This window comes from Fukomys damarensis, unplaced genomic scaffold (assembly GCF_012274545.1).
Source record: "Fukomys damarensis isolate Sample0158 unplaced genomic scaffold, DMR_v1.0_HiC HiC_scaffold_23, whole genome shotgun sequence".
NCBI classification, from domain to species: domain Eukaryota; kingdom Metazoa; phylum Chordata; class Mammalia; order Rodentia; family Bathyergidae; genus Fukomys; species Fukomys damarensis.
In genome coordinates, this window is record NW_022900935.1 from 18,196,870 (window position 1) to 18,214,651 (window position 17,782).

General features: G+C 45.7%; 2 protein-coding genes, 1 long non-coding RNA gene and 4 other non-coding genes across 10 annotated transcripts in view; 5 read left to right on the plus strand and 2 right to left on the minus strand.

Annotated features, from left to right (window-relative positions):
* Window positions 1–5,423, minus strand: part of Rab42 (RAB42, member RAS oncogene family) — a 12,690-nt gene extending 7,267 nt beyond the window's left edge. For both annotated transcript variants that reach the window (XR_781856.2, XM_010632229.2), the window contains exon 1: window positions 5,145–5,423. Coding sequence is in view for 1 of the 2 variants with exons in the window: in XM_010632229.2 (XP_010630531.2) it covers window positions 5,145–5,359 (215 nt within the window). In the remaining variant the exon portion in view is untranslated. The remainder of the gene's footprint in view (window positions 1–5,144) is intronic.
* On the plus strand, window positions 5,278–8,371 carry LOC104867784. The gene is made up of 5 exons (XR_004518547.1): window positions 5,278–5,527; window positions 6,741–6,796; window positions 7,123–7,185; window positions 7,717–7,803; window positions 8,271–8,371. It is a non-coding gene; the product is annotated as an uncharacterized LOC104867784 (long non-coding RNA).
* LOC117287415 lies at window positions 6,313–6,447 on the plus strand. Its single transcript, XR_004518731.1, has one exon. It is a non-coding gene; the product is annotated as a small nucleolar RNA SNORA16B/SNORA16A family (small nucleolar RNA).
* Window positions 6,864–6,993, plus strand: LOC117287423. The gene has a single exon (XR_004518739.1). It is a non-coding gene; the product is annotated as a small nucleolar RNA SNORA44 (small nucleolar RNA).
* Window positions 7,211–7,340, plus strand: LOC117287425. Its single transcript, XR_004518741.1, has one exon. It is a non-coding gene; the product is annotated as a small nucleolar RNA SNORA61 (small nucleolar RNA).
* LOC117287433 lies at window positions 8,124–8,197 on the plus strand. Its single transcript, XR_004518747.1, has one exon. It is a non-coding gene; the product is annotated as a small nucleolar RNA SNORD99 (small nucleolar RNA).
* A 99-nt stretch (window positions 8,372–8,470) lies between the features above and the next one.
* The window catches only part of Trnau1ap (tRNA selenocysteine 1 associated protein 1), a 19,038-nt gene continuing 9,726 nt past the window's right edge, over window positions 8,471–17,782 (minus strand). For 2 of the 3 annotated variants that reach the window (XM_010632221.3, XM_010632216.3), the window contains 3 exons: window positions 14,624–14,786; window positions 14,287–14,320; window positions 9,244–9,888 (listed from right to left, as the gene is read on the minus strand). In XM_010632221.3, the coding sequence (XP_010630523.1) occupies window positions 9,752–9,888; window positions 14,287–14,320; window positions 14,624–14,786 (334 nt within the window). In that variant the 3' untranslated portion in view covers window positions 9,244–9,751. Of the gene's footprint in view, window positions 8,812–9,243; window positions 9,889–14,286; window positions 14,321–14,623; window positions 14,787–17,782 lie in introns of those variants that run through there. The other variant, XR_004518546.1, reaches the window with a different exon arrangement.

Below are 17,782 nucleotides of genomic sequence, written 5' to 3' on the forward strand. Positions count from 1 at the left end.
GATGGGGCTGGCACCTCCTTCCCCTCTGTGCCCCACAAGCTGTGGGACCTAGGCAAGTGGGTGCATCTCTCTGTGTCTTTGTTTTCTCCTCTGTGAAATGGGGGTGAAGCGATTAGGTGGGGAGGGGAAGGGTTGAGTGCTACCCGAGCTTGAGCCGGCCCAGGAGTCTGCAGGGCCCAGGGACAGGCATCCCCGCTCCAAGGTTTCTCCCCAGCCGCACCCCCTGCGCCCCGACCCGGGACTCAGCGCACCACACTGGAAGGTGGATAGTTTCTAGGCTCCCCGCCCACCCCGGCAGCCCTTTTCTGAGGCCTGTCCTGAGCCTCGTCAGCCCTGCTTGGTGCCTCCTGTCCAAGGTCCAGGTCCAGTGATCAGCAGCCCCTCTGCTGCCCGCACACCTGGCTGTGCCGGTCAACAGGGCCCGACAGGGGACTTGGGCAGTCTGGTTAGAGAAGGCAGGACAGATAAGACCCGCTGACGCCCCTGACCCCCCACAGCGGACCTTCATGAAGACACAGGTTCAGTTCTTTCTGCTCTGTGGGAGGCAGTGCTCAGATGGGGCCATGGGGCCATGATGTGCCTGTTTTAGAGCAGAAGCTCCTCCGAGGTGTGGCTAGTCCAGGTCGCACAGCAGACCTGGGACTCAACCCGTGTGATATACTTGATGCCCCAAAAGGGGACTACAAGGCAGGTCCTGTGCAAATCAGGACACGGTAGCTGGGTCCCACTTGGGTTAAGGGCTAGGGTGAGGCAGGCATATGGCCTCTCAAGCCTGGCTTCCTGAAACTTAAGGCATCAAGGCTGGAGGTTCTGGCTGGTCCCAAACGGCTCCCTCATCAACACTGTGCCCCTGTGGGTGGCTTGGACCAGCTGCATGTGTTATGAGGGGACATTTCTGTAAACCATCATTATCATTACGTCTCTTATTCTGGCCCACATCTAGGTGAAGGAACTGAGGTGCAGAGAAGTTAAGTAACTAGCCCAAAATCATTCAGCAAAGAAAACCTAGAATGGCTACCCAGGGCCAAAGCTTTATTTACTATTACTATTTGTTTCCCTTTTTTTGGTTGTTTCTTTGAGGCAGGGTCTCACTATGAAGTTCATGTAGCCTTCAATCACTATGTAGCCCAGGGCAAGCCTTGAACTCACAGTGATCCTCCTGGCTTAGCATCCTTAGTGCCAGGATTACAGGCCTCTAACACCAAGCATGGCTCTGTTTCTTTCTGGCCAGACAGTTGGGGGTCTCGCAAAACCCAGGTTTCTGGTTGATTCTAAAAAACTCAACGAGAAGCCATTTCTCGGGTCTCCAAATAACACTGGCAGGGCAGCTAGGCCAAGTAAGAAACAAGAAAAGCCCGAGATACAGCTGGCACTCAGCCTTCCCCGAAGCCTTTCTGGTCAGATCACGCGGCAGTGCACTGTCAGCATCAAACTCCTCAAACTTCCTCCTGCTTCTCTGCTGTAGGACGGGGGTCATATCTGTCTCTGACTGCACCCAACACCAGACCCAGAGTCCAGACATCAGCTGACCCTTGTCACAGGTTCACTGTGCAACCCAAGGAGCAAGCTGTTTGCCTTTCCTGAACACTGCGTCCTTTGCTAAACAATGCAGTCCTGGTAACTTCCTTGAAGGGTGGCTGTGGAGGAACCATAGGACACAGCAGTTGGGGTTATGTGGGTTTTCACTAGCAGAGCTGGGTTCTAGTTCCAGTTGCCACTTATTAGTTATGGCCACGTTTCCTTTGGTAATTATTCCCCTAAGTGCTGGCCATCTGTTGTATGTGCGGCACATACACCGCATGGGGGAGGAGAGGGCAAAATTCTTGCTTAGCACACACTTATAGTCCCAGCACTCTAGGAGGCTGAGGCAAGAAGACTGCAAGTTCAGATCCACCTGGGCAACACACTGACTGAGACTCTGTCTCAAAATCAAACATAAGGCTGGGGATTTAGCTCAGTGGTGCTGCTGCCTGCCTGGCAAGCACAAGGTCCTGAGTTCGATCGCCAGTACCAAAAAAATAAAATAAAATAAAACATAAGGGGGCCAGGGATTTAGCTCAGTGTTTCCACCACCTGTGTCACAAGCACAAGGGACCGAGTTCAATCCCTGGTACTTCCCCCACAAAAGAACTGGGAATGTAGCTCAGTGCAAAGGTCCTGAGTTCAATCTCCAGCAGAAAATTCCTGCTCTTGGGGAGTTCACATTCTAATAAGGAAAAGAGGAAACATGTGTACAGGTAGAATGTGATGCCAGGGAGCAACAGGGTTATAACAAGCAGGACAATGGCTTGAACGGTGGCTGGTGCTGTGTAAAACAGGACACCCGAGCAAGTGACTTTTGGACAGAAACCCAGGGAAGCGAGGAAGTTCTCTTGTCTGTGCTGTCCAGGAGAGGATACCAAGAGTCCTGAGGTGGGAGCAGGCCAGGGAGCTGCAAGAGGAGCAGAGATGGGAAGAGCTGGGTGTGGCAGTGCCTGTAACTGCAGCACTCAGAGGCTGAGGTGGAGGACAGTGAGCTCCAGACCAGCCAGACCCTGTCTCAAAAAAAAAAAAAAAAAACACACCAGCCACGACCTGTCAAAAAAAAAAAAAAAAAAAGAGACTGGGCACGTAGCTCAATTTGAAAGCCTTGGGTTCAATCTCCAGTACTGTAAAATTAATTAATTAATTATAAAAAAGATGTAGGAAAAGGAAGAGTTCGGGGGTGAAAGGAGCAATTTCCATGACTCTGGAGGCCATCGTGGGGATTATGGGAACCTCAGTTTTTTTGTCTGTTTTTCGTGAAAAGGTTTTGGGATAAAGACTCACAATCCTCCCACCAGCCATAGGTGTGCATCTCCAAGCCTAACTGAGACTTTAGCTTCTATTCCAAGTATGATGGGCCGGGGACTTAGCTCAGTGGTGCCGCCACTTTCTTTGAAAGCCCAAGGACCAGAGGAGTTTGATCCCTGGTACCAAAAAGCCATCTAAGTGTGATGGGAAGTTGCTGACCTCCTCCACACACACACACCTGTGCTGGGGACTGAATTTAGCACCTTGCACATGCTAAGTAAGCTCCACTGAACCCCTAACTGAGGAGAACTGTAAGTTCCAGTTCCACCTCAGCCCACTGGAGGTTTGTGAGGTGATAAACATAATTTTTTTCCTTCCTTATTTTTTTTTTTACAGCTTTACAGAGCCATAATGGACACACAACTGTACACATTAAAATAGACAAGGTGATGAGTTTTGACAAAAGAATACACCCATGAGAAAAAACAGAAGAATATGCCCATGAGGGTTGGGCTGTCACTCAGTGGTAGAGTGTTTGCATAGGAAAGTTTGATCCTCTGGGTTTGAATCTCAGCACAGCAAACAACGACAACAAAATACAACCAAGAACCAGGTACAGTGGCGCAGGCCTGTAATCCTAGCACTCGGGAAGCTGAGGCAGGATCTCTGTGAATTCAGGGCCACCCTGGGATACATAAGTGAGTTCAAGGTCAGCCTGGGATACATAACAAAACCCTGTCTCAAAAAACAACTCAAGACACAACCAATAAACCATTGCTACAAGTGAGGTAATTAAATTAATTCTAAATTAATTCTATATCTACTATGAGAAACTTTGGGATAAATGTAGCAAAAGATATACAAGATGTCAGTACTCTGGGAAGTAGCAGGCTCAGCCTGGGCAACTCAGTGAGACTCTGTGTCAAAGTAATATATAAAAATGGGTTGGGCTGGGGATTTAACTCAGTGGTTCCACTGTCTGCCTTTCAAGAGCAAGCACCAGAGTTCGATCCCCTGGTACCTGCCCCCCCGCAATCTGAGCACAGTCTGGGCAACTTACTGGTTTAATGAGACCCTGTTTCAAATTAAAAAATAAAAAAGGACTGGGGTAATTGGATAACTACAGGCAGGCAGTCAATCAACCAATTAATCATCCTTAAATCTTACCTTTCTCCTTAACTAAAAAAAAAATTTTAACTCAATTCCAATGATGAATGTCATTATATCGTATACCTTAAAGGTACCAATAAAATTAATTTAAAAAATAGATAATAAATTTTTTTCGGGGGGGTGCAAGAAGTCGAAGACAGAGCCTCACCTATGCTTGAGTGTATGCACAACTACAGCCCATAACAAATGTTAAGACTGAAAAGTATTAAATTAATATAGCAACAAATCTTTTTTTTTTGGTACCGCGATTTGAACTTGGGGCCTTGAGCTTGTGAGGCAGGTAGCGGAACCACTGAGCTAAATCCCCAGCCCACTTTAATGTATTTTAATTAAGTATCTTTTTCCTTTTTTTGGTACTGGGGATTGAACATTAAGCAAGCAGTGGAGAGCAGATAGGGTTCGCGGGCGCCCGCAGGGCCCTTACGTAGGGGCTTAGGTGCACACCACTGCTTGGGCCTAACCTACTTCTTAAAGGTGTAAGGCCAAACGGCCAGGGACTTGGCTCAGTTGTCTACAAAACAAACAAACAAAAAAAGTGTAAGGACAAAAATTAACACATTCAGCACAGGTGCTTAACCCTAGGTAAGTATTTTTGTTTTTGTTTTTGATACCGGGGATTGAATTCGGGTCCTTGCTCTTGCAAGGCAGGACACCGAACCACTGAGCTAAATCCCCGGCCCAACCCTAGGTGGGTATTATGTTGCCACTTACTGAATCCATGGGCTCAAAAGTGCATATGGCAGTGTCTATAAGGCCAGTCCCCGGGCTCGACTCGGATACGCGTCCCTTACTACCGAGCTAACGGTAACATCCATCCCTTATGTGTAAAGGAGCATAATCACGATTCCCGTACCCAGGATTATTCTGAACTCTAGGTAAGTAACAGCGCAGTGTACAGATGTGGCGCTTACTCGTTATTTACGTTATTAGCGGACAAGACACGCCTCGAACCTCGAACATACACCGCATTCAAGCCCTCGATGCTTCCCCAGAAGCTCTCCGCCTACACCAGGGACTCAGCTGCATCCGAGCCCCGGAGCGCTTAGGGCTCGGCCCTTTCCCAGTGCAGAGGGCTAACTCAAAGTCGCCCCGAGAAGGATCCGAGGACAGGGCTGGTCGCTCAAGGCCCTGGACTGGAGGTCAGTGTTCAAGGGTACAGAAAAAGAGCCGCAGGTTCTTCCAGCCAAGCGGAAACCACTTACGTTGTTAGAACCCAGTTGCGTAGCCAACAGGCCAAGCAGGCGCGTGAAACGGGGGCGGGGCCAAAGCGCACAGTTTCCAGAGCGGCTTCCGGCAGAGGGCGCAGGCGCAGTCGAGGGGGGAGTGGGCCTATATAAGAGCCCTGCGGACGCCTTCGAATTCTTTCTGCGCGTCGCTGCGTACCTGGCCTTTGTGGAGCTGTAACCCTCGTACCCATCCCCCCGACCCGTAGCTCACCACCACCGGCCTGCAGTCGCCAGCTGTACGTCCCAAGGCTGAGAGATGCGTGGCGCGAACCCGGGCCTAAGCGTCTGTGCGGCCGTACTCGCCACGAGGGACCTGCGCAATACCGCGCCCTCGCACCTAGACGCGCACGGCCCATCGGGTGAGTGGCGCGGGAGGGCGAGCGGGTGCATGAAAGGGTGTCCGGACTCAACCCGGCTTCTCAGAGACGCGGACATGTGCAGGGCCTAAGGATAACCTGATTCGAGGAGCATTTGAATCGGCCTGTGACAGTTTAGTTGGGTGATTTGGGGCAACTAAGAATTTTTCTAGAGGTCCTTTTGGTGGAAATAAGGACAAGCGCTTCAGGAGGACAGACAAAATTTTGAGTCATTCATACCCCTCTTTTTTCCTGTACCGGGGATCGAACCCAGGACGTCCTTGCGAGGCAGGCGGCGGCAACACTGAGCTAAATCACGGCCCTCATTCATCTCTTCAAGTGCGTTGCTGGGTATGAATCCCAGGACCTGGAGCACACTAGGCAACGGTTCTACCATAGAGCCAGACTTCAGCCCTGAATTTCTTGACTTTAAAATGGTACTCTGCGGTGCTGCATTCCTGTAGCCTCAGTTCTTAAGGCTAAGGCAGGAGGGTCACTGCATATTCAAAGCTAGATGTGTCAGGAAAAGGGGCGGGTAGAATAAACATGGCACAGAGCTTGCTTAGCATGCTGGATGCCCTGGGATAAAGCCCCACTACTGCCCCCCCCCAAAAAAAATTGAAGGTGACATACAATCCAAACCAGGGTGAATGCAGATTATGGGGATCCTTGGGCGCCTTGGATAGCTCTTGACACTGTTTTGGTGTCTCCAGTAGGTAATTACATAGGATTTAGGTGAGTAAGTGGCGCAGCAGCAGTTTGGGTTTGAGGTCTTATGCCCTCCATTTGGTGGCCCTTATCGAAGCTGCAGCTGCTTCTCTGTAGTTGCTGCAGTCAAAAAGGAGCCCAGAGTAACAATTTTCCTTGACGGTCGCCGTTCTGTTTGCTGTAACTGATCTGCAACATTTTTGGGAAAAACAGTTTCCTTGTGCCTGCTATCTCTCAGGGATACGTGGAGGCCTTCCTTCCAACTGAGATGTTTCATGGAGAGATGATAGGATAAGGCTTTGGAAAAGTAAATTCTTGGGCCCAAGAACTGGTGTGGAGGGGCGGGTGGCCCATCCTGTGGTGATCCAGTGGAAACGGCTTGGCATTCACAGCCCTGAAAATCAAAGGCACAGTATGAGGAGCGGAGGCCAGGCTGACTGACCTTTGCTATTCTGAGGCCTTGAGGAAGGGAAATAAGATTTTTTTCTGACAGTTTCGCTCATTGCAGCTGTGCCAGATGGAAGACCCTGTGGAGGTTACTGGTGAGGACTCGAGATTGTGACGGTGAGGAGATGCTCAGGACCTGGTAGGTTTCTTTGAGGGACTTTGGGAGCTGACTGGTAGGGTGGTACAGCATGTTTCCAAGGGCTGTGGCTGTTGTGGCCATGGGATCTCCAACTGCATGCGAGAACAACCTGGAGAGACTTTGACAGCTCAGGTTAACCCAGTACCTGCGGCTGCCACTCACCTTTCCTATAAGGCACAGCACCTGGGCTGGAGCTCTGCCCAGTCCAGGTGAGATCCATCCACGTCCATGTAGGTGGGTATGCTGATCAGCATTGGCCTAGATTGGAGATTGCATCCTGAATTTGTTCTGTATGTGTCCCCAGGTTTTCTGGTGGCATCTGATACTGAAGAGAACATCGTCTCTGGAGCTGTGCCTTAAGACTAAGGTAAAGCTAATGTGGGAGACAGCTTACCCTCCAGTTCCCTTTCCCATCGGATCTGAACACTGGTCTTGGTGGTCGTAAAGGAGGAAAAGTAATTCTGAAGCTGGCCTCACAGCTTTATAGTCTGGTATATAGCATGTGGCTAGTTTCAAACAGGGTTAAATTCTCTTAAGTATTTTCCTCATCCCCTGTAAAATGGGGATAATCTAAGGATTAAAAGAATAAATGAGTTGAATGCAGTGGTGGGTGCCTTTTTTGGGAGGCTAAGACAGTAGGAGCTCTAGTTGTGAAGCCCAACTGGGCAATCTCAGAACTTGTCTCAAAATAGAGGGCTGGGGAATATAGGTTAGTGAGAAAGCCCTGGGTTCCATCCCTAATACCGGAGGAAACAGGACGAATGTCAAGCTGCAGGCAGTTGGTGTATCATTTGCTAGTTATTATTTGGAGGTGCTTTCTTGTTCCTTGATAGTGCCTGTTTTTAAGAATCTGTATAACCAGGAAAGCTGTTGTGATACTGGTGTGTTTTTTGGACAGTCTCACTCCAGGCCAGGCCAGCTTCCAGTTTGCATCTGACAGGCACATGCCACCATGCCCAGCGTCATCTGTGACTGACTAGAATGGGTAAGTAAATAACTTCCTGAAGCTTAATTATGCACTATCTAGGGTTATTTAGGCCTATGTAAAAAAGGGTTAGCCTTTCAATATTTTTGCATTTGGCTTGTGTGTAGTGTTCGTTGTTCATGACATGGCTTAATGTGCTGGCTTTGGTGATCTTAAGGGTCATGAGCACAGAACTGTAGCACAGAAGACTGCCTTGCTGCTTGGGCAGCAAGGATTGAGCTGCAGATTCTGCAGTGGCTGGGAACTCAGGCTGTGTAGAGAGTGGGAGATGGAGTGGGGTTGGAGGGGCATAGAAACGAGTAGTTCAGGTGCTTAAGTTCACTGGTTCAGGATGAAACCTAATCTGAGTGGACATCTGTGGATGAGAAATGCGGATATGGGACTGAGACCAGTGCTTAGGAAAATGCCTGGGTGGCATTTTTGAATTTAAGGGCAGCACTAACACACAGGCAACACTTTCTTTTCAGGAGAGACCATGGGAAAGAAGACAAGCAAAAAAGAACAGCTTATAGGTGCCAGCAGTAAGTTCTGTAAACATTTTTTTACTATTGGTGTATCTACATAAAATAAAGACTTTGGATCTGTGTCTTGTCTGTCAAATTGTTAATTTCAGATTTTATATTCCCAGATTCAAATCAGTTCCACAACTATTGGTAATTTTTTTTCTTTTGCTGGACTCCCCATGTGTGGTATGGGCCCAAAGAAGTAATATTTATCTACTTCCCAAAGCACACCCCCAAACTGCTTCAGTGAAAACTAAGCAAATGCAAAAGTTTTTGTGTGTGTTTGGGTTTTTGTTTTTTGAGACAAGGCCTTGCTTATGTAGTTCAGACTGGTCTTGAATTCTGCAATCCTGCTGCCTCAAATTTTTTTTCCTGCGATCCTCTCCCAAGTATGTTACTTCATCAACTTTATTATTATTTTTTTTTGGAGACAATGTAGTTCATGCCATCCTTGAGCTCATCCTCCTGCAGATTCAGTCATGAGCCACAAACCTGTCTGGCGGGGCTAGTTAAGTAGACAGTTGAAAGATAAAAAAGATGCATTATTATGAACATGGAGGTCCTGTTTTGAGCCCAGGTCCTTACCATGTTACCACCACCACCTTTTTGGGCCTTTGCACTTGCAAGGCAGGCAGCAAAACCACTGAGCTAAATCCCCAGCCCTGTTAACCTTTCTAACTTACAGTTTCTGGTGAGATAGCACAGTAGTCAGGTAGGGACCTGTGGACATAGAATGGCTTTCACCAGGCTTGTAGATGCTGTAGTATATGGAACACCTAATCTGGAGCAAGCTCCCAATCTCAACCTTTTTTTGGTACTGGGGAATTGAACATGGGACCTGTGCTTACGAGTCAGGTGGGGGAACCACCGAGCTAACCCCCCCCCTTTGAGACAAGCTCTTGCCATGTAGGTAGCTAAGGCTGGCCTTGAACTGAACTCTCAGCCTCCCAAATATTGGGATTACAGGCATGCTCTACCACACTTAGAATCCTTTTTTGGGGGGAAGGTCTGTCACGTGGTTACAGGTGATCTTACCTTAGTTGTCAAGATGCCCAGTTCCAGGCTATAGTAGATTGCAGTTGCTTGGTTTATCCCCACACTGGCCTGTGCTCCTTATCTTAGCTGCGAGATCAGGAATCTGTTGAGGTGCCCTAACACGCACTGACTCTGATCCTAACCTAAGCTTTGGAAAACAGCCCACAATCCAATGGCTAATCCTTGTATTTTTCTCCTCAAGTGAATAACCAGGAATTTGCTGTTTAGACTTTGGTCCAACCATTGGTTTCCATTCAAATGATACCAAATGAAAGCGGCAGCATCGTGGAAATACAGTATCAGGAAGGTTATTAAAATCTTATAAACCATTTTTGAAAAGGTAAAAGTTTTCATATTTTAAGAAAAGTCTGATCTTCCCTCAGTCCATGCTGGCCTTTCCTTTGTCTTGGTTAGATTACAGCTGGGATCTCTGAAGACACTGAGTCCAGGGGCTGCCAGTGACAGTCCATCAACGCATCATACAGCTCCTCACTCTGCTCCATGAACTCCTTGTTGGCCTCTGTCACATCCAGCTGTGGCATAGGGTCTGGGAGAACAGCAAGACTGGGGTCAGGACAAGTCAAGGGGATAAGCATCAAACAGACACAAGGGACTTGGGTTCAGTATCCTACTTCAGGCCTCTTCTAGGATGACATCCTAGAGAACCAACAAAAGTGGTGCTGGGTAACTTCAACCCTCAGTAAAACTAAAGGGCTGGTAGCTCAGTGCCCTGGATTCAAGTAGCACAAATGAATGAATGCAATAGTGGCAAGTTTTTTTGTTGCTTCCATCTTTATAGTCGCCCTGAATTTTCTGGTCTGGTCTTCATTTGAAATTTGGGTTTAGGGCTGGGGATTTAGCTTAGTGGTTCTGCTACCTGCTTTGCAAGCACAAGGTCCTGAGTTTGATTCCTGGTACCAAAAAAAAAAAAAAAAAAAAAAAAAAAAAAAAAAAAAAAAAATGGGTTTAGGAGCTAGGTGTGGTGGCACACCTGTAGTCCCAGCTACTTGGTCTCCCATCCAAGTACTAACCAGGCTCAACCCTGCTTAGCTTCCAGGATGAGACTGGGCATGTTTAGGGTGGTATGGCTGTAGACAATCCAAGGTACTTGGGAAGTTGAAGCAAGAGGATTTCCTGTGAATGAGGAACTGGGGAAGACCCTATACAAAAAATTGGGGAATGGTTTAAGGATGCAGCTCAGTGGTACTGTGCCCCTGGGATTGATCACAATTAGAATGAATCACCAGTACAGGCTATAGGGGATGACCCTTGAAAACACTGCCTGAAGGGCCTGGTGGTGCATGCTTATAATCCCAGCTCTCAGGAGGCTGAGGCAGGAGGATCACCACACAGGTAGTACATTGTTTGAGACCAGCCTGAAATACAGTGAGATCCTATCCTGTCTTGAAAAACCACAAAAGAACACTGTTCAATGAAAGCTGTTCAATTAAAAAAGATCACAGGTTGGATATGGTGGCCTGGACAATTTAAAAGTGAGACCCTGTGAAGGCCTAAATTTATCTGCAGTACTGCAGAAAACATTTAATAATTCTTAAAATGTCAAATAGGAGGGCTGTGGATTTAGCACAGTGGTTCTGCTGCCTGACTTGCCAAGTGCAAGGTGCTGAGTTTGATCCCAGGGACATATTGCAGTGGTACAGCGCTTGCCTAGCATGCACAAGACCCTGTATTCAACCTCTAGTACTGCAAAAGAAAAAAACTATTACAAATTATTTCATTTATTTAAAATGGCTAAAATAATGTCCAAAGCAGCAGAATATGAATGACAAGTGACCAGGGGCTAGAGGACAGGATACAGTGTGACTGGTAATGGTTGTTCTTTCTTTTAGGGTTGGTACTCTTAAAAAAGAATATGATTTTCTCAGACATGGCTATGATTATTGGGTGTGGTGCTACCAGCTTGTACTTTCCAGCTATTTGGAAGGCTGAGGCTAGAAGATCATAAACTTGTCTTAGTAAAACACCACTCAAAATTCTAAAAAAGGGCTGAGGATGTAGTTCAGTGGTATAGAACTGGGCTTGATTCCCCAGTGTCATAAAACAAAACAAATGGCTACCACCAGTGGACCTGACAGTGAATGCTTATAGTCCCAGCTAATTAGAAACCTGAGCCAGGAGGATCTCAAATTGAGGGCCAGCCTAAGCAATCTAAAGAGACCTTGTCTCCAAAAAAAAAAGTCATTATTTAACAAACCTGTGGGCCGGGGATTTAGCTCAGCGATTCGGTGGCCTGCTTTGCAAGTGCAAGGACCTGAGTTCGATCCCCGGTACCAAAAAAACCACAACAACAATAACAAAAAAACCTGTTATTGTTGAATATTTGTTTACTGATAACTATCATTTAAGATCAAAATCTTGAGGGCCGGGGATTTAGCTCAGTGGTTCTGGTGACTGCCTGGCAAGCATAAGGACTTGAGTTTGATCCCCAGTACAAAAAAAAAAAAAAAAAAAAGATCAAAATCTCGAGTAAAATTGCTGATTCAAATGAGATAAGAACTAAACCAGGCCAGGGATTTAGCAGTGGATCTGCTGCCTGCCTCACAAACGCAAGGACCCAAGTTCGATACTGATACAAAAAAACCCAAACAAACAACTAATCCAGGCATGGGGGAGTCTAAGGCAGGAGCATGCCGAATTGGGAGGCCAGCTGGAGCCACATATTAAGATGCTGTCTCAAATACCACCAACTAAAAATCTCAGAGCATGAACCCACTTTTTACAGAAACGGTGTATTTTAGGGCCAGGGATTTAGCTCAGTGGTACCGCTGCCTGCTTTGTAAGCGCAAGGACCCAAGTTTGATCCCAGGTACGAAAGAAGAAAAAAAAAAAAAAAGAAAAGAAACAGTATAGTTTAGTTCGTTTTTGGCTGTTAATATCAATCATATTGATGCTGTCTGGTCAAATACCTTTCTGTTGCTGCTGTGAAGGTTTTCTGTAGATATGATTAACATTTCCAATTAGTTAACTAAGAAAATTGTCCTCAATAAAGCAGATAGAGCCCCATTTAATAACTGAAAGCCTTAAGAGGAAAAATAAATTCTCAGACAGAATTCTGCAAAACTTACTATGTTTTTTTTTTTCTTTTCTTCTCTTTTTTTTGAGACAGGGTCTCACTATGTAGTTGAGACTGACCTGGAACTCACTATGTATCCCAGGCTGGTCTCGAACTCAGCGATCCTCCTGCCTCAGCCTCCCCAGTGCTGGGATTACAGGCATGCGCTGCCACACCTGGCTGCAAAACTTACTAAAAAAATCCAACTTGAGTTTTTCATTCTGCCAGCCTCAGCCTACACACACCAGCCTGGTGACAACATCAACTGCTGTGCGGGTTTTTTGAGCCTGCCTGCCACAGACTTAAGACCTGGCAATTTCCACAATGACCTTAGTCAATTCCTTTGATACATTTTTTAAATAGCTGCATACATCCTATCAGTTCTGTTTCTTTGTAGAACCCTGTTAGAATAGTATGTTTACATTTTTTTGTTTTCATCATGCTAGGGATTGAAGCCAGGGCACTGTGAATGCTATACAAAGCACTCTACCACTTACATACATCCGGGTCACAAACAGTATGTGTGGTAAAATATGCTGGATGTTAAAACTGCCAAAGAGATTGAGAAAGTCTAAGGAGGGGCCGGGGATTTAGCTCAGTGGTTTGGTGGCCAGCCTTGCAAGCGCAAGGACCCGAGTTCAGTCCCTGGGATCCCCCGACCAAAAGAAAGTCTAAGGAGTTATACAGACACCTATAAGTAGGTTAATTATCTCCAAAAGGGAGGCAGTGTCTCCTGGAGAATGCTAGAAACTACACTAGACTTTGTCCCAAATCACTGTGTGACCCTTAGTGGAACAGGCCTTTCTGGGTTGCTAGCCTGTGTCCAGTGACCACCCCACCAGATCTGCTGTTAACAGTCAGCTGGGGATACACATATGAAAGTGTTTAAATTATTATATATTAGGCTGGGCGTGGTGGTGCATGCCTGTAATCCTAGCACTCAGGAGGTTGAGGCAGGAGGATTGCTTTGAGTTCGAGACCAGCCTGGACTACGTAGTGAGTTCCAGGTCAGTCTCAACTACATAGTGAGACCCTGTCTCAAAAAACAAAACGGGCCGGGGATTTAGCTCAGCGGTTCGGTGGCCTGCCTTGCAAGCTCAAGGACCCGAGTTCAATCCCCAGTACCAAAAAAACAAACAAACAATCAAAAAACAAAACAAACAAACAAACAAAAAAAATATGAATTTAGGACCTTGTGCTTGTGAGGCACACAGCGGGACCACTGAGCTAAATCCCCAGCCCTTGGAAAATTTTTAAAAAATATTATTTTTAACAATACTCAGGGAGGCTGTGGCAGGATGATTTCCCCACAAGGGCAACTTAGAACCTGTTTTAACAACAACAACAAAATTAATTTTGAAACAGGATCTATGTAGTTCAGGCTGGCCTTGAACCCATACCACTCCTGCCTCAGCCTCCTGAGTGCTGAGAATATAGGCATGTGCCATTCACACCTGGAAAAAGAATTTTTCAGGGGCCAAGGATTTAGCTCAGTGGTGCCACTGCCTGCCTCATAAACCCAAGGACCTGAGTTTGATCCCTGTACAAAAAAAAAAAAAAAAAAAAAAAAAAAAAAAAAAATTTTAAAAAAAAAAAAAAAAAAAAAAAAAAAAAAAAAAAAAAAAATTCTTACAGATACAAGTAAAATACATGGTAGAATACCACATATCTAAGGAGTAATGGGTTCCTTGGGAACTGCATTCATACTCTGGTCACATCTTGGTCTATGTCTGCATTTAGCTATCACAAGAAGAACGTGAATTCCTCCAGAGCACAGTTTACCTTGCATTCCTTATTATGTAGCTGTAGGGACAGTGCAAAACAATCATTTAATAAGAACTGATAGAGGAATAAAAGTGGATTCTTTCTTACCTTCCAATGCATCGTCTCCAACTTCTTCATATGTCTGTCAAGAGACCAAAGGGGCAAGTGAACAGTCTGGTGGAAAGCCTTACCGTATCGCTGTGGTTGGTTGATTCAGTTTTGGTACCGGGGACCACACTCAGGACCTTGCGCTTGTGAGGTAGGAGGCGGAACCACTGACTAAATCCCGGGCCCAACTGTGGTTTATTTTCAACAAGATTGTAACTTTAGCTTTTCCCACCTTTTCTGAAGCCCAGCTCCTTGTTACCAGTCCCATCCCAAAGAATGGCTTGTCCCAAAGAGGAAAAGTAACCGAGGAGTGCCAGACTTGCCAAGACACAGGTACCTGCATGGTGCTCTGGGTGTAGCCATACTGGGGGTAACTGTAGCTGTAGCTGCCTGTGTTCTGATCATAGCCCCACTGGGCATAGTAGTTCTGGTACTGTTGATAATACTGGTTGTAGCTGTAACTGTACATCTGACTGTATTCCACTGGCTTTACCCGGCTCCTTATATTAAGAAACAAACAAGTAAATGTAAGCAGACATTTCCATAACATTTCCTATATGGCAAGGGGCTGTTTTAACTGCTTTACATAAATAGTTACTTTTAATCCTCACAATAACCCTACACAATTAGTATACCATTGTTCCTACTTTATAGATGAGGAAACTGAATATAGAAAGGTTAAATTATTGCTTCATAATCACACAGCTAGTAAGAGATTCAAACCCAGGCAGTCGTTCTCTAGAACCTATTTATACTTTTAGCTGGGAATGGCAGCACATGCCTGTAATCCCAGGACTCTGCAGGTTGAGGCAGGAGGATCACACAACTAAGTTTGTTTCTCAATCTTATCAGGTCTGATTTTTTTTTTTTCCCAAGATCTTGGGAGACATTTCTGCTAGCTGCAAGAATTCAGGTAATATGACCTAGAGAATCTTAATTTAGGATCATCTAAGAAGCACTTCAAATCAGCCTATTTAATCACCTCCCCAAAGAACCACCATTAAAGTAGCCTTATTGTTATTGATGATTTGAGGGGGGTACTGGAGATCAAAGCCAAGGCCTTATAATGCTAAGCACGAATTCTATCACTGAACTACACCCCCAAACATGGATCCCACTTATTTGAGTAGTTATCTGGGGTTTGTGCCAATCCTTTTTTACCTCTGGTCAACTATTTGAAGTACTGCACAGCCCTACAATATTGCTGGGGTTTTTTGTTTTTTTGGTACCTGGGATGAACTTTGGTCCTTGTGCTTGCGAGGCAAGTGGCAAAATTACTAAGCTAAATCCCAGGCCCCAATATTGCTGCATTTTATTTTATTATTCCCACTGTACAGATGAGACTACTGGGTCTTAAAGTAGTATGTCTAAAGCCATGCCTAGGACTGCAAGAGACATTTTCTTTTTTGGTACTGGGGATGAAACCCGAAACCTTTGCACTGAGCTATATCCCCAGCCCTTATTTTTTATTTCAAGACAGGATCTCGCTAAGTTGCAAAGTTACCCACGATGGCCTTAAATTTGTAATCCTCCTGCCTCGGCCTCCCAGATGCTGGGATTACACATGTGTACCATGCCAGATTTAACTGTTCCTAACTGTTCCTAAAGCTACACAGTGTTCCTACTACACTGTGTTTTTTTTTTTTTTTGTACCAGGAATTGAACTCCAGACTTTATGCTTGTGAGGCAGGTGGTGGAACCACTGAGCTAAATACCCGGCTACTCCACTATTACATACAGTGCCTACTGTGACAAATTCAAAACATCTTTCCATTCTTTACCAAATCCTGCTTACCAATCAGGGCAGAGGCCCAAAGTTGGCATGAAGCTTCCTTCTGAATGCAGTGGCATAGGCACTGCTAATAAAAGACAAAGGATCCATTATCTTCTACAACATAACAACTACATGTGATGTCACAGGAAACAAGCATGGAGTCTGACCACCAGTTCTAGCTGATAAGAACCAAAGACTTAGCATGTGGCAGTCTATCTCCAGTCACCATGCTCTGAAAAGCTTGAGTGTCTGTAAGTGCTACCAAACGTGGAGATAGGCTGACTCACCATGTCCCACTGGCTGGTTTTTATAAGGAGAATCAAAACAGTCACACTTGTGAAACACACAAGTAGAATGAACTTGTTTCCTCATGATCATAAGATACATTGAATCTCTACAGTCAAGACAGACAGGAAACCAAGCCCACAAGCAGCAGCTGAGTACCATACAAATAAATCCCTGTTACAGGAAATGCATATGTTCCCAGCCTGAATGAGCTCTCCCTAAATTCCTTGAGTCCAGCGTTTACTCAATGAGTAGAACTCTAGAGTTGCTAGGTAGACTCGAGGTTTGGCTGCGTTCACCTTCAGACAGGGATGGCTCAGTGAAGTCCTCTGGCAGAGACAACTCCTCCCTGCCTACTACTGCTGGGTCCCAATATTCCCCTTTGGCTCCCTTTCATGACTCCAAGAATATCCACTACCTCCTTAGACACTGGGGTAACTGAAGGCAGTCTCCCTTCCTTGGGGCTGGTTTTGTCCTCTTTGGGAAACTGCATATTTCTGCTGTTTCTCCACATTCAGCTGCTACAGTAAAAGTCTCCAAGGTAACTTAGATCACCTCCATCCCCAGAGGTTGAGGACACCAACTCAGGGAGGCACCAATCACTGACAACCATGTTCAATGAAAAACAGATTCAACAGATGATAAACAGTCTGAATAGCCCTACCTTCAAATTCTAGGACAGGGTCTGCAGAGTTCCGGGGACTCAATAGTTATTGACTAAAAAACTGGTAACACTCCAGCAATAGCCAAAACAGTCAACATCAAAGGAATTGCTAGACAGAGACCATACACAAAGACTTATACAGCTGCTATATATAAAATAAAAAATACAGGTACATATTTTTATATTTTGCAGGATGCTGTGGCATGTGCCTGTAATTCATTACTTGGGGGGCTGACGTAGAAGGATCACAAGTTCGAGCGCAGGCTGGACAACTAAGCAAGTGTTTTTTTTTTTTAAATAAAAAGAGCTAAGGATGTAGCTTAATGGTAGCCTGGCAAGCATGAGTCAATCACCAAAAAAAAAAAAAAAATTTTTTTTAATTTTTTTTTTTTTTTTTTTGGTACCAGGGATCAAACTTGGGACATTGTGCTTACGAGACAGGTGGTGGAACCACTGAGCTAAATCATTGGCCTTTTTAACATTTCATATAGTAGAGCTTACATAACAAATACATTATTTGGGGGGAGAATACTCAGGCTGATCTTCAATGTGTTAAAAGGCAGTTAAGCCTGGCAGGGTGGTAGACACCTATAATCCCAGCACACAGGAAGCTGGGATGGGATTCCAAGTCCAGCCTGGGCTATGTGGTGAGTTCAAGGCCAGCCTGGACTACATAACAAGACCCCATCTCAAGCGTTAACTCTCAAGAGTCCAGCTACTCTTGTACTTTTGGTGCAGAATTTCTCAGCCTTGGAACTCTTTACCTGGGGTGG